At 41.6% G+C, this 12985-nt stretch overlaps 1 protein-coding gene across 2 annotated transcripts in view; it reads right to left on the reverse strand.

The window, feature by feature from the left end:
- Positions 1–12985, reverse strand: part of pelp1 (proline, glutamate and leucine rich protein 1) — a 39927-nt gene that overhangs the window by 23428 nt on the left and 3514 nt on the right. For both annotated transcript variants that reach the window (XM_026330090.1, XM_026330082.1), the window contains exons 3-6: positions 3126–3231; positions 2813–2962; positions 801–872; positions 569–628 (exon numbers count right to left, since the gene is read on the reverse strand). In XM_026330090.1, the coding sequence (XP_026185875.1) occupies positions 569–628; positions 801–872; positions 2813–2962; positions 3126–3231 (388 nt within the window). The remainder of the gene's footprint in view (positions 1–568; positions 629–800; positions 873–2812; positions 2963–3125; positions 3232–12985) is intronic.

The following is a 12985-nucleotide window of genomic DNA, read 5'->3' on the forward strand; positions in this document are numbered from 1 at the left end:
TGCTCTGACATGCACTGTGAGCTGATATAGACAGCTGTGTGCCTTTCCTAATCAAGTCCAATCAGTTTACTTAAACACAGCTGGACTCCAATGAAGGAGCAGAACCATCTCAAGGAGGAACAGAACAAATGGACAGCATGTGAGTTAAATATGAGTGTCACTGCAAAGGGTCTGAATACTTATGACCATGTGATATTTCAGTTTTTCTTTTTTTAAAAATTTGCAAAAATTTCTACATTTCTGTTTTTTTCTGTCAAGATGGGGTGCTGAGTGTACATTAATGAGAAATAAAATGACCTTTTTTGATTTTGGCAAATGGCTGCAATGACACAAAGAGTGAAAAATTTAAAGGGGTCTGAATACTTTCCGTACCCACTGTATGTGTTCCCGTTTATGTGTTCCTGTTAAAAAACGTGCAGCAGCATTGTGGACCAGTTTCAACCTTGCAATCGAGACCTGGCCAGCACCAACATAGAGGGCATTACAATAGTACTAAATCTTTCTCAAGCTGTTTTTTCCTCATTACAATGTTTATTAAGCATATTATGAAAGAGTGAGTACTACAAACCTCTTGAGTTTTCTTGTTTGTGCTGTCCATTTTGGAAAGGAAATACGCTCCCAGTTTGTCCTAAAAAAAAAGCCAAAAAAAAAGCAAAAAAAAAAAAGTTTTAATTTTGGTCAAATAGCCTAAGTTAACTTAAGTTAAATACACATGATCAAAGTTAAATTTTGCATAAAACTAGGCTTTTAGATGGAGGAAAACTACTTCACTGTCTTCTCTTTCTACAAAGGTACTTTACCCGGAGGGATCCACAGGCTCTGGGGTAATAGGTCATACAGGCTGTCATCCCCTCCATGGCTGCTAGCTCACACTGGAAGGAAAAAAAACAAAACAGGATTCAGCTGGTACCCAGGTGAAGTACCAGTAGTGTAAGTATGATCTTATGTGTCAGCCTTCCACCTATTCAGGTTAATTACCTCCTTAATTAGCAATGATTTCATACCAAAATGTACCTCTGCATACTACTCTCTCTTGATTTCAATAAAAACTGATCTATCTATAGATATTGTATTATAGATTAGACAAAAGAGAATTAAAACATTCTTTAAATAATATATATTTTAATAAAAAATATAATATCATTTACATTACATGTGTTTGCAAGGTTCCATGATGGATTTTGTGTAGTAAGTACAGTTCACCTTTAACATATGTACAAACTCACCAATGCAATAGCAACTCATTCAAGTGAATAAAACTTGCATGTTGTGCTGTGTGCATGACTCCATAGGGTTCAGTACCTGCCCAAACAGTATTTAAACAGTTTTCCCATGCTCAACAGTGGCAATAACTGCTATCTACAGTAGATAGCCAGCGCTATTAGGTAGTGGTGCAACAGATCACAAAACTCATGGTTCAGATCACATTGCGGTTTTTGAGTCCCAGATCGGACCATTTTTCAGATCAGCAAAAAAGGGGAGGGGACACATGTAATTTGCTTTCCATTTATTACATGAACAGTACAGCAAGGAACTTTTGGTTTTAACAAAAATAGCCTATAGAACCTATGATTCTAACAAAAATAAAATCTGTGTAATCAGTTGCACCATTGTGCCAAAAAATGGTGAGCATTCCCATGGAAGCTCCCTGTCTTGCCATGTGGCCCCAAAGAGGAGGTTATCAGGCCATGCCGTCATAAATCTCCAGGGCCCCACAGCAATGCCCTCACCTACACTAACCTATTGTAACCACCCTCTCATACGCTACATCTGCAACTAAACCTAGTGTTACTCCCCCCTGTAGCTCCTGTGTGGGTGCAAGAGTGGAGGCAAGTCGACAGGGTCATCAGGTGGGCACCCTCTCGTCATTAATTACATGTAAATCGTTATTAATTACTTAAAAACCAATATCAGCTATCTTTTTCTCTGCGGTTGTTAAAAATTTAGGATTAATCTACAAGTTTAAAAAATGACTTAATAATCCGCCGGTCACGTGCATGCCGAACCACACGGATCACGGATCAACTGTGATCCGTTGCAGGCCTACTATTTGGTTGAAAAACACTCAAGAGAATGGGATAGATACCAGATGACCGGCTGTCACACGAGGAGAGCTGTATAGGGCTGAAGAGAGCAACAGGATCACTGTGAGTACCCTACAGAATGACCTTCATCAGGGTACTGCTGTGCATGTTTGTACCTCTGTGACCAGAGTGTGTCAGCATTTCATGGATGACGAAGGCAGTGATGCCATTAGAGGCCCCATTCTGTTCCGCTGGCCTAAATTCAATTGAGTGACTGTGGGACATTACATCTCAGTGCATCCAGTGCCACTAAGTACCATGACAGACTGTCCAGGAGCTTACTCATGCCCTGATCCACGTCTGGGAGGAAATCCCCCAGGACATCATCTACTGACTCATCAGGAGCATGGACAGATGTTCTTCGAATTGCACACAGGCACACTGGGGAATACATACTTCTGAGTCACAATATGAAATGTTGAGATGAAATGGATAAAACTTTGAGATTTTAAATTTTAAATTTGATTTTCAGTGTGATTTTGAATACACCCGTTTATTTTTGTTTTCCACTATATAATTTTGTTCTAAACAAAGTATAAAATGTACATTAACAAAAATTAGTTATCAATCTTAAGAAATAATAATGGAACAATCCACACCTGGGTTAAGACATCACTTTAAAACTGTAATTTTGATGTTCTGTGTTGCTATGTGGGCCCTCAGCGACAATCGTGTGGACCTTGGCAAAAATCAATTTTGCACTACATTCCAGTATCCTATTCTCTCACCTCTGTCTTAAGGCTCAGCAGAGATGTCAGGAAGCCTAGGATGGAGTTGATCCCAACCTCTCTAGCTAGCTCTGCTACCTGGGATGAGTACTGTAGCAAATCCTTCAAGATGTTCACCGCTAGCTGGATGGTCTGAACTGGAGCTTGGGACTAAAAGAGAAAAATCACAGACACACAGGATAGAATATCACAAAAGAGAAAGTTGAGGTGTGCGCATTTTTAGTTTTCTAATTAGAGGTAATTCACTTTTAAAACACACAATACTGACCAATATGAACACAAACCTAGACTCTGTTTGTGTGTATGTATATACCTGTATGACAAGCTGGAGAGAGCGTAGCCATGAAAGACAGTGTTGCTGAAACAGATCACTGGAACTGTCTTTAACCAGCATGGAGAGCAGGCACAGACCCTCAAACCTGTCCACACAAAAAGACATGATATTTTTTCCCCGATACAACCACTTTCTACACCTTCCCCTCATTAGTCACACCCCTGTAGTTACCCCCCTCAATATCTCAGCATAATCATTCAAAAAGGTCTGCCTATGCTTCCTTCTCATGGAATCTATGGGTGGATGCAGTGTTGCAGCAAGTAAACCCACACAAACGAAGTTCACTTACTGCTGAAATGAAAACAACTGCAGATATAAATTATGTTAATTCCATAACATACCTGCTTAGTGTTAACTAGTTGTGGGGCTGGGCCGCCCCAAACCATTGATGGCAGGGGAAACACTGGGCGGATTTATGACAGATTTACAATGAAGTTAAAGGTGCGTCAGCGTTAAGAGTTTTAGGTACACTGTGTCAATATGGGTGTCTCTGATTTCTCCATAAATCTTAGCAGTTACTTTTACACCAAGTGAGGTACCTCAGCAGGTGAGGATGAACTCAGCTTAGTTCATCTACCAGATTGCCACATTATTGCTTATTTTGCCTTGCAAGCGTGTCGTGTTGTGTGTGTTGTATAGTTCGTCTACAGACTAGCAACAGACTAGCTATAGTTTAACACAACTAAAAACCAACTAAACTCTAAACAATTCTTTAACTGCTACATTTCGGTACTAGTCAAGTACCTTTCTATTTTGACCGGTATTTATTGCTATTTCCTGACTTAGTGCTCGTTAGCCTACCGGTTAGCTTAGCTGGCTAGTTAGCTTAGCTAACATGGCCTCTCCCTCTCTCTCTCTTTCTTGCTCGGTGTGCCACATGTTTAGTTATTCCTCTGCCTTCTTTAGCGATAATGATACCTGTAATAAGTGTAAGGTTCTGTTAGCCTTGGAGGCGAGGATCACTGATTTGGAAGCGCGGCTCCGCACCTTCGAACAAAAGCCAGCTAGCCTAGCCCCATTAGCTGGTGTGGAGCCACCGAGCTCAGGGTCTGTTAGCGGTCCAAGGGCAGCTCCGGAGCAGCCCGGAGAATTAGCCTGGGTGACGGTCCGACGGAAACGTACTCCTAAGCAGAAGCCCACGGCTCATCACCTGCCTGTTCACGTTTCTAATAGATTTTCCCCGCTCAGCGACACACCCGCTGAGAAACCGACTCTGATAATTAGCGATTTCATAGTCAGGAATGTGAAAATAGAGACACCAGCGACCATAGTCAAATGTATTCCTGGGGCCAGAGCGGGCGACATTGAGTCAAATCTGAAGCTGCTGGCTAAGGCTAATCGTAAATATGGAAAAATTGTTTTTCACGTCGGCAGCAATGACACCCGATTACGCCAATCGCAGGTCACTAAAATTAATGTTGAGTCGCTGTGTAACTTTGCTAAATTAATGTCGGACTCCGTAGTTTTCTCTGGACCCCTCCCCAATCTGACCAGCGATGACATGCTTAGCCGCATGTCGTCGTTCCGTCGCTGGCTGTCTAGGTGGTGTCCAGCAAACGATGTGGGCTTCATTTTAATAAATTGGGCCACTTTCTGGGGAAAACCCGGTCTGGTAGCGAGAGACGGCATCCATCCCACTTTGAATGGTGCAGCTCTCATCTCTAGAAATTTGGCCGAGTTTATTAGCCGACCTAAAGTTTGACAATCCAGGGTGGGGACCGGGATGCAGAGACTCAGTCTAAAACGCTTCTCTGCAGTTTCCTTAGAGCCACCGCCCCCCTCAAACCACATAGAGACTGTGTCTGCCCCTCGAACATATATATCAAATAAATCAGAAGTTAACAGAAGAGGAGTTATTCATAAAAACTTAATAAAAATTAAGACCACTCCTCTTATTGAACAGAAAAACAGAACTGTCAAATGCGGATTAATAAATATCAGGTCTCTTTCATCTAAATCTCTGTTAGTAAATGATTTGATAACTGATCACCAAATTGACCTACTTTATCTTAATGAAACCTGGCTACAGCAGGATGAATATGTCAGTCTGAATGAATCAACCCCCCCTTAGTCATAAAATTTGTCATGTTCCTAAAAGCACAGGTCGAGGTGGAGGAGTAGCTGCAATCTTCCACTCAGACTTATTAAACTTTCATCCTCAGAACGCTGTTAATAAATTTAAGAAAATGATTCCATCTTTATTTACATCTATGCCAAGTATAAACATAGTGGAGGGCAGTTGCTTCAATCCCACTCCCTACCAAATTGATCATGTTGTTGACAGCGCTGTAACCTCACTGCGTGAAATGCTTGATTCTGTAGCCCCTCTGAAAAAGAAGTTAGTGAATCAGAGAAGACTAGCCCCATGGTATAATTTACATATTCGTACCTTAAAGCAGGCATCACGAAGGCTGGAAAGGAAGTGGCGTTCCACAAAGTTAGAGGAAATTTTTCTAGCCTGGAAAAACAGTCTACTAACATAAAAAAGCTCTCCGTAAAGCCAGAACTGTATACTATTCATCACTAATCGAGGAAAATAAGAACAATCCCAGGTTTCTTTTCAGCACTGTAGCCAGGCTGACAAAAAGTCACAGCTCTGTTGAGCCCAGTGTTCCCTTAGCTCTCAGCAGTGATGAATTTATGAGTTTCTTTACAAATAAAATCACAACTATTAGAGATAAAATTCAGCAGATGCTTCCTATACCTGCAATAAATGAATCTTCTACTACAGTAGCTCTTGAATCATCTGTAGGACCTCAGTTATGTTTAGACTGCTTCTCTCTCATAGATCTCTCTGAATTTACATCAGTAGTTGCTTCATCGAAATCATCAACGTGTCTCTTAGACCCCATCCCGACTAGACTGCTTAAAGGCACCCTGCCATTAATGAACTCATCTTTATTGGACTTGGTAAATTTATCTCGAGTATCAGGCTACGTACCACAGGCCTTTAAGACTGCAGTAATCAAACCTTTACTCAAAAAGCCTAGTCTTGATCCAGGAGTCTTGGCTAATTATAGACCAATATCCAACCTGCCATTTATTTCTAAAATCCTAGAAAAAGCTGTTGCTAAGCAGCTATCAGACCACTTACACAGGAATGAACTATTTGAAGATTTTCAATCAGGATTTAGAGCACATCATAGTACAGAAACAGCACTGTTGAAAGTCACCAACGATCTTCTCTTAGCCTCAGATAATGGACTTGTTTCAATACTTGTCCTCCTAGACCTTAGTGCTGCATTCAACACCATTGACCACAACATCTTATTACAGAGACTGGAGCATGTGATTGGTATCAGAGGAACAGCGTTAAAGTGGTTCCAATCCTATTTATCGGACAGATTCCAGTTTGTTCATGTCCATGATGAACCTTCCACACGAACAAAAGTTAGTTATGGAGTTCCACAAGGTTCTGTGCTAGGACCGATTCTGTTCACCCTGTACATGCTTCCTTTAGGATATGTCATTAGGAAGCACTCTATTAATTACCACTGCTATGCAGATGACACTCAGTTATATCTATCTATTAAACCTGTTAACACAAACCAGTTAACCAGACTTCAAGCCTGTCTAACTGACATAAACGCCTGGATGACCAGTAACTTTTTACTTTTAAACTCGGAGAAAACACAAGTCATTATATTTGGGCCAAAAAATCTCAGAAATAACTTTTCTCAAATTATAGCTACTCTAGATGGCATAACCCTGGCCTCTAGCACTACTGTAAAAAACCTTGGAGTTATTTTTGACCAGGACATGTCCTTTAACTCACACATAAAACAACTCTAGAACTGCATTCTTTCACCTGCGCAACATTTCCAAAATTAGGAACATCCTGTCTCAAAATGATGCAGAAAAACTAGTCCATGCATTTGTTACCTCAAGGCTAGATTACTGTAACTCATTACTATCTGGATGTCCCAATATCTCCATAAAAAGCCTCCAATTAATCCAGAATGCCGCAGCCAGAGTCCTGACAGGAACTAGCAGGAGAGATCATATTTCTCCTATACTGGCTTCTCTTCATTGGCTCCCTGTAAAATATAGAACAGAATTTAAAATCCTTCTTCTCACATACAAATCCCTTCATAATCAGGCTCCTTCATACCTTAAAGACCTCATAGTACCATATTATCCCAATAGACCACTTCACTCTCAGAGTGCAGGTCTACTTGTGGTTTCCAGAGTTTCCAAAAGCAGACTGGGAGACTGGGACACTAATAAACATGACACTGTGTATCAGTGTTTCACATCAAATCCTACCCTGCACTCCACATAGGTGTTCAGAAAAGTTTGTGCTCTCCATGTTGGCATTAAATACTCCACTTAAGCTGAGCATTTAAAGGCTTTTCAAAGGGTTTTTATTCTACAACATCATCATACAGTCTGTTCTCTGCATTTCGGTAACTGTCTTGGGTCAGCTGCAAACCTTGACAGAAACAGACTGCTATTGACAATGCAGAGAGGATCATTGTGGCCGACATTGCGATCCATGGTCAGGAATTGGGAGAAGCATCTCTGTAGACCTCTCACACCCTGGACACAAACTGATCCAACTCCTCACCTCTGGTAGGCGCTACAGAGCACTTTACACCAAAACCACCCGGCACAAAGACAGTTTCTTCCCCTAGGCTGTCGCTCCGATTAACATTTAATGTCACAGTGTGTGCATTAATACTCTATACATATTTGCACATCTTTACCTACCCCATATAAGGTGTCACATCACTGTCAAAGGTGTTCGTATACTTAAATCCTTGCACTCCTAGTTTATAAACTGTATATAAAAAAAAAATTCTAGCCCTTTTTAAAAAATATTTTATTTATTTTGCTTGCTTTTTCTTTAGCCTCATGTCTTCCTTTTTTTTCTAAAAAAAGTTTTAACTTTATTTTAGTGTACACAGAGAGAGCTTACTGATCCAGAGTTAAATTCCTTCTTTGTGTGCACAAACTTGGCCAATAAACCTGACTGATTCTGATTCTATTTGAAGCTATTCAGTCAAGATTAAGAGTATATCATATTACAGAAACAGCACCAAATCACCAATGATCTTCTCTTCTCTCAGACTCATCTCTGTACCTATCCTCCTAAATCTTAGTGCTGCATTTGACAACACTGACCACAGAATCTTATTAAAGACAACCGTACATCATTTTTATTAAAGGAGCAGCACTCAATAACGTTAAAATTATTTTGTCAGGTTCTCACAGGTTGTCAGACAAAAGTTAGCTATGGAGTTCTGCGCTAGGACTAATTCTCTTCACCTTGTACATCCTTCTCTTATGCAATGTTATTAGGAAGCACTCAGCTGATCTATGAAACTATTCAGTTGATAATGCGGTCCAGATATTAAAGCTTCCAGAGTATAAGACACTTTTAGCAAAAACAGCCTTGTTTAGGAGGAAAAAAATCGCTTTGGTGTATAAGTTTCATTTATAATTATAGTCTAAATTAGCCTATGAAGAAAACAGACAAGCAAAAGTGCATTACAAAAGCTGTAAGTATAGCTTTGAAGTGGCATGCCCTTGCTTCCTCTCTTGGGTTGCCTGAATGCAGAAACTCACTCCAAACTTTGTTTCAGCTGTATATTTTATTACCTGCACTTTGAAATCTGCAGTATAGCGCTTTCTTTCAGGTGGCATTTTCATTGTGTTACACTAGAAGTTAAGAGTTTAGCGTGAACATAAGCACTTTTACTTTTTCGGCGATACAATATTATCTTCAATTAAGTTGAGTGCCAAGAGTGCCATGTAACTCAACAAAATGACCGTAAACATACACATACATTTGCTATATATATATATATAGCAAATGTATGTGTATGTTTACGGTCATTTTGTGAATACATATATATATATATATATATATATATATATATATATATATATATATATATGTATTCACAGCTAGAGGAGTAAAAATAGTGGGCCTTATAATTCAGAAAATACGGTAGTCCATGCATTTTTGTCAGGATGTCACAGTAGCTCTATAAAAAGCCTCCAGTTATTCCAGAATGCAGCAGCCAGTGGTCTGAGAGGAACAAGCAAGAGATATCATATTTCTCCTATACTTGCTTCTCTTCATTGTCTCCCTGTAAAATTCAGAATAGAATTTAAAATCCTTCTCCTCAAATACAAAGCCCTTCATGATCGAGCTTCGGCCCCTAAAGACCATATTATCCCAATAGACCACTTCGCACTCAGAGTGCAGGTCTACTTGTGGTTCCCAGAGTTTCCAAAAGCAGAACAGGAGGCAGAGCCTTTAGTTATCAAGCTCCTCTCCTGTGGAATCAGCTCCACGTCACGCTATCTTTTAATGTGCACAAATTCAACCATGTAAATTTATGAAACAAGCTTATATCAACTTTTTTCACATAACAGACTCTTTGTTTAAAAGAGTTTTTTGTTGGTTTCTATTTAAATTTCTGTAACAAAAGGGGGAATAATGGAAACAAAACTACACACACACAGTTCACAATTTAGTTTCAAATAGCGTCAAGTCTAATACGCTACAATGTAATTACGTGTTGGAAACGAATGGTTTTCCCCTGCCATCAATAGCTGAAGCCGTGTGTATGTGACTATAATAATTTAGCCGCTGGGCTTGTTAGCATGTTTTGGTACCCGTGCCTACAGCCTAAACTACAGCTCGCTAACAATACAGACGAATCGCTCTCCAAAAGTAGCTTCATATTCAAACAATGAAATGTATAAGGCTAAATTAAAAACGAAAGATAAGTACTTTCTTACCGTTTTTGGACACTTTTCAGCTCACTAAACAACCTGCTTGTCGCACACTTCTCCACAACACCACTTCGCAGATGTGCCTCCCTATAAATCGGCCAAATATGCTGTGAAATCGGCTGATGCCGATTAATTAAAATGTGCAAAAAATCGGGCCAATAGGTTGGTCGACCTCTAGTGGAGATACAAGCCTTTTCTGCCTTCTGAAATCATGGGGAACTCACTGCATGTGGCAAGCGGGGCAAGCTGGAGGCACTTGTGAGGAACCAGCGGCTGTACAGGGAGTGTAGTTTCATATGTCTTTCTGAATCCTGGTTGAACAACAACATTCCGGACTTACGCGTGGATATATCTGGCTTCACAGCTGTACGAATGGACAGAGACCCAAAATGTGACTGTGAAAGAGAGGGTCTGCTTTCCGGACACTGAATTGGTCTCAGTTGGTTTCCGCCCATACTATGCACCAAGGGAGTTTACATACATCATCGCCATTGTTGTTTTCATTCCACCAAAGGCGGTGCCTGCAACGGCATCACGGATAATGTCACGCCGTTGCAGGTGCCGCCATCGGTGGAATGTTCTATGCTAACGTGAAAGAGGCTTATAGGGCTATACCTCTTCCACCACTGGGTAGATCTGATCACAGCATGGTCTACCTTCAGCCCACATAGAGACCCTGTGTACAGAAGCTTCCTGTTACCACCACTGTAGACAACTCCTTTCAGGAAATGGTCACTAGAAGCAAGGGATTCATTGAGAGACTGCTTTGAGTGCACAAACTGGGATGTACTGCTGGAGGAGCAGGAAATGGAAACTGACTTGGACAGGAGAGTCAACATCATCACTGATTACATTAATTTCTGTAGAGGCACAGTGCTCCCAGTTAGTACAGTACAGTGCTATCCTAACAATAAACCATGGATCACCAGTGACATTAAAGACCTCCTGAACCAGAAGAAGAGGGCATTCCAGGACAGGGATAAGGAGAAACTGAGGAGTATACAAACGGGACCTCAGAGAAAAACACTGAAGCGACCTAGGGTGGAGGACGAGAAAAAGTTGGAAAAACAGCTGAAGAACAATAATACCAGGGAGGTGTGGATAGGGGCAAGAACAATCACTGCCAACAAACTGAACAACTCTCAGCCTTTGGATGGTGATGTAGATAGAGCCAATACCTTCAACCAGTATTACATTAGGTTTGATAATGTGGCTACTTCTGCCTACATCTCTACAGCTACTCTCTCCACCGCCACCCCAGCAGTTGCTCCCTCCCCCTCTGAAACGCCTCACTCATTCTCTGTCTGCTCCCTCCACCTCCACAGCCATCTCTGCTGCTGCTTCATGTACCTCCATGTCTTAGACTGCTCCCTCCACCATTACCTTTACAGATGCTCCCTCCACCATTATTATCTCGACGGCAGTTCCCTCCACCATTACCTCTGAGGCTGCCCCATCCAGATATTCAGCTGCCTCCTCTATCTCTGCGGCTGCTCCCTCCCTCTCCAACGTGGCAGATGCTCCCCCTACCTTCACCTCCACATATGAGGCTGCTCCGTCAATCTCCACCTCTGAGGCTGCTCTCTCCACCTCTGAGGCTGCTCTCTCCACCTCTGAGGCTGCTCCCTCCACCTCCACAGCTCCATAACTATACCTCATCCTCTATGACTGCTACCTCCGTCTCCACCTCTATGACCACTCTCTCTACCTCCACCACCCCTCTGTTAAAATCTGAACAGCTCTTTCTGTCTCAAACAACAGAAGAGGTTGTAGCTGAGCTCAAGAGACTTCAGCCAGGGAAGGCAGCAGGACCAGATGGAGTATGTCCAAGGCTTCTGAAGGACTGTGCAGGACAACTAGCTGTCCCTCTTGTAGCAGAAGGAAAACCCCACTATGATTTACCCCTCAAACATTCCAAGAGGTGGGGGTTCAACATTCCAGGACCCAGATCCTCACCATAAACACATCAAGGAACTGAGTAAGGTTCAAGAAATTGTCTTAAAACAAACATTCCAAAGACTTATCTCATCTTCGAACCCCAGCTAATCCTAAAAAGGACACTCTATCCAGGCTATAACTAAAAAGAGCCAGCATCCACGGAGAGGAGATAAATGGGAAGGTCCTCTGACCTGTGAATCTCAACGGACCTCAAAGCTAAGCCAGACATCGTTCATAATTCATTACTGTTTTGTTACAGGATTCAACTTAAAGCACTGAACGACCCTACTGGAGGAATTATCCCTATGTAGGATCCAGTCAGTGAAGGCCTCTACTAGGTCCCTGTCCTCCCCCTTCCAGTCCAATGTGCACACATGCCACAACAGCCGTATCATCAGAATACTTCTGTATTTGGCAAGACTCTTGAGTTATACCTAAAGTCTGATCTGTAGACCAATGAACAAAAAAGGATCAAGAACAGTACCCTGGGGAGCCCCAGTGCTGCATTGCAGTGTACCAGAAACACATCTTCCCAGCCTGACAGTCAGGCTGGATGGATGTCCATAATCCATGGTGTCAGGGAGGGGCCACCCCCATACATAGAAGCTTGTCTCTGAGTATGGGAGACCGTATAGTGTTAAAAGCACTGAAGACGTTGAAGAACATAATCCTCACATGGCTAGGGGCTCAAGATCCTCCTCAACCTACTCCAAGGTCTTCATGATATGGGATGTCATGGGATGTCAAAGCCACCGGTCTATAGTCATTCAGCTCCACCGGCCGCCCTGTTTTGGGCACCAGTATTAGACAAGAAGTCTTCCACAACTTTTTCCAGCCAAAGGCTCATATTAAAGAGCCTCTGAAGAGTGTAGCAATTTTGAATATATTCATTTTCTTATCAATCATCTGTGAAAATTATCAATGAATTACCTCGGAGCACCAAGTCATTTTCAGGGATTAGCCATTCAAATGATCTGAATGCAATTATCAATTTGGAAATCTGAAGAACCCAACTGTGACCTTATAGCTTCACACCCAACAGAGACCAGGAGAGATGGATTGAGGTTTCCGCCATTTATTAAAGCTGAGCATAAATGATAGAAATGTATACTTCAGATATTACTGCAGTTGGCCTGAATGATGTATGAACTAAG

The sequence above is a fragment of the Mastacembelus armatus genome, chromosome 18, assembly GCF_900324485.2.
Source record: "Mastacembelus armatus chromosome 18, fMasArm1.2, whole genome shotgun sequence".
Taxonomy (NCBI): Eukaryota; Metazoa; Chordata; class Actinopteri; order Synbranchiformes; family Mastacembelidae; genus Mastacembelus; species Mastacembelus armatus.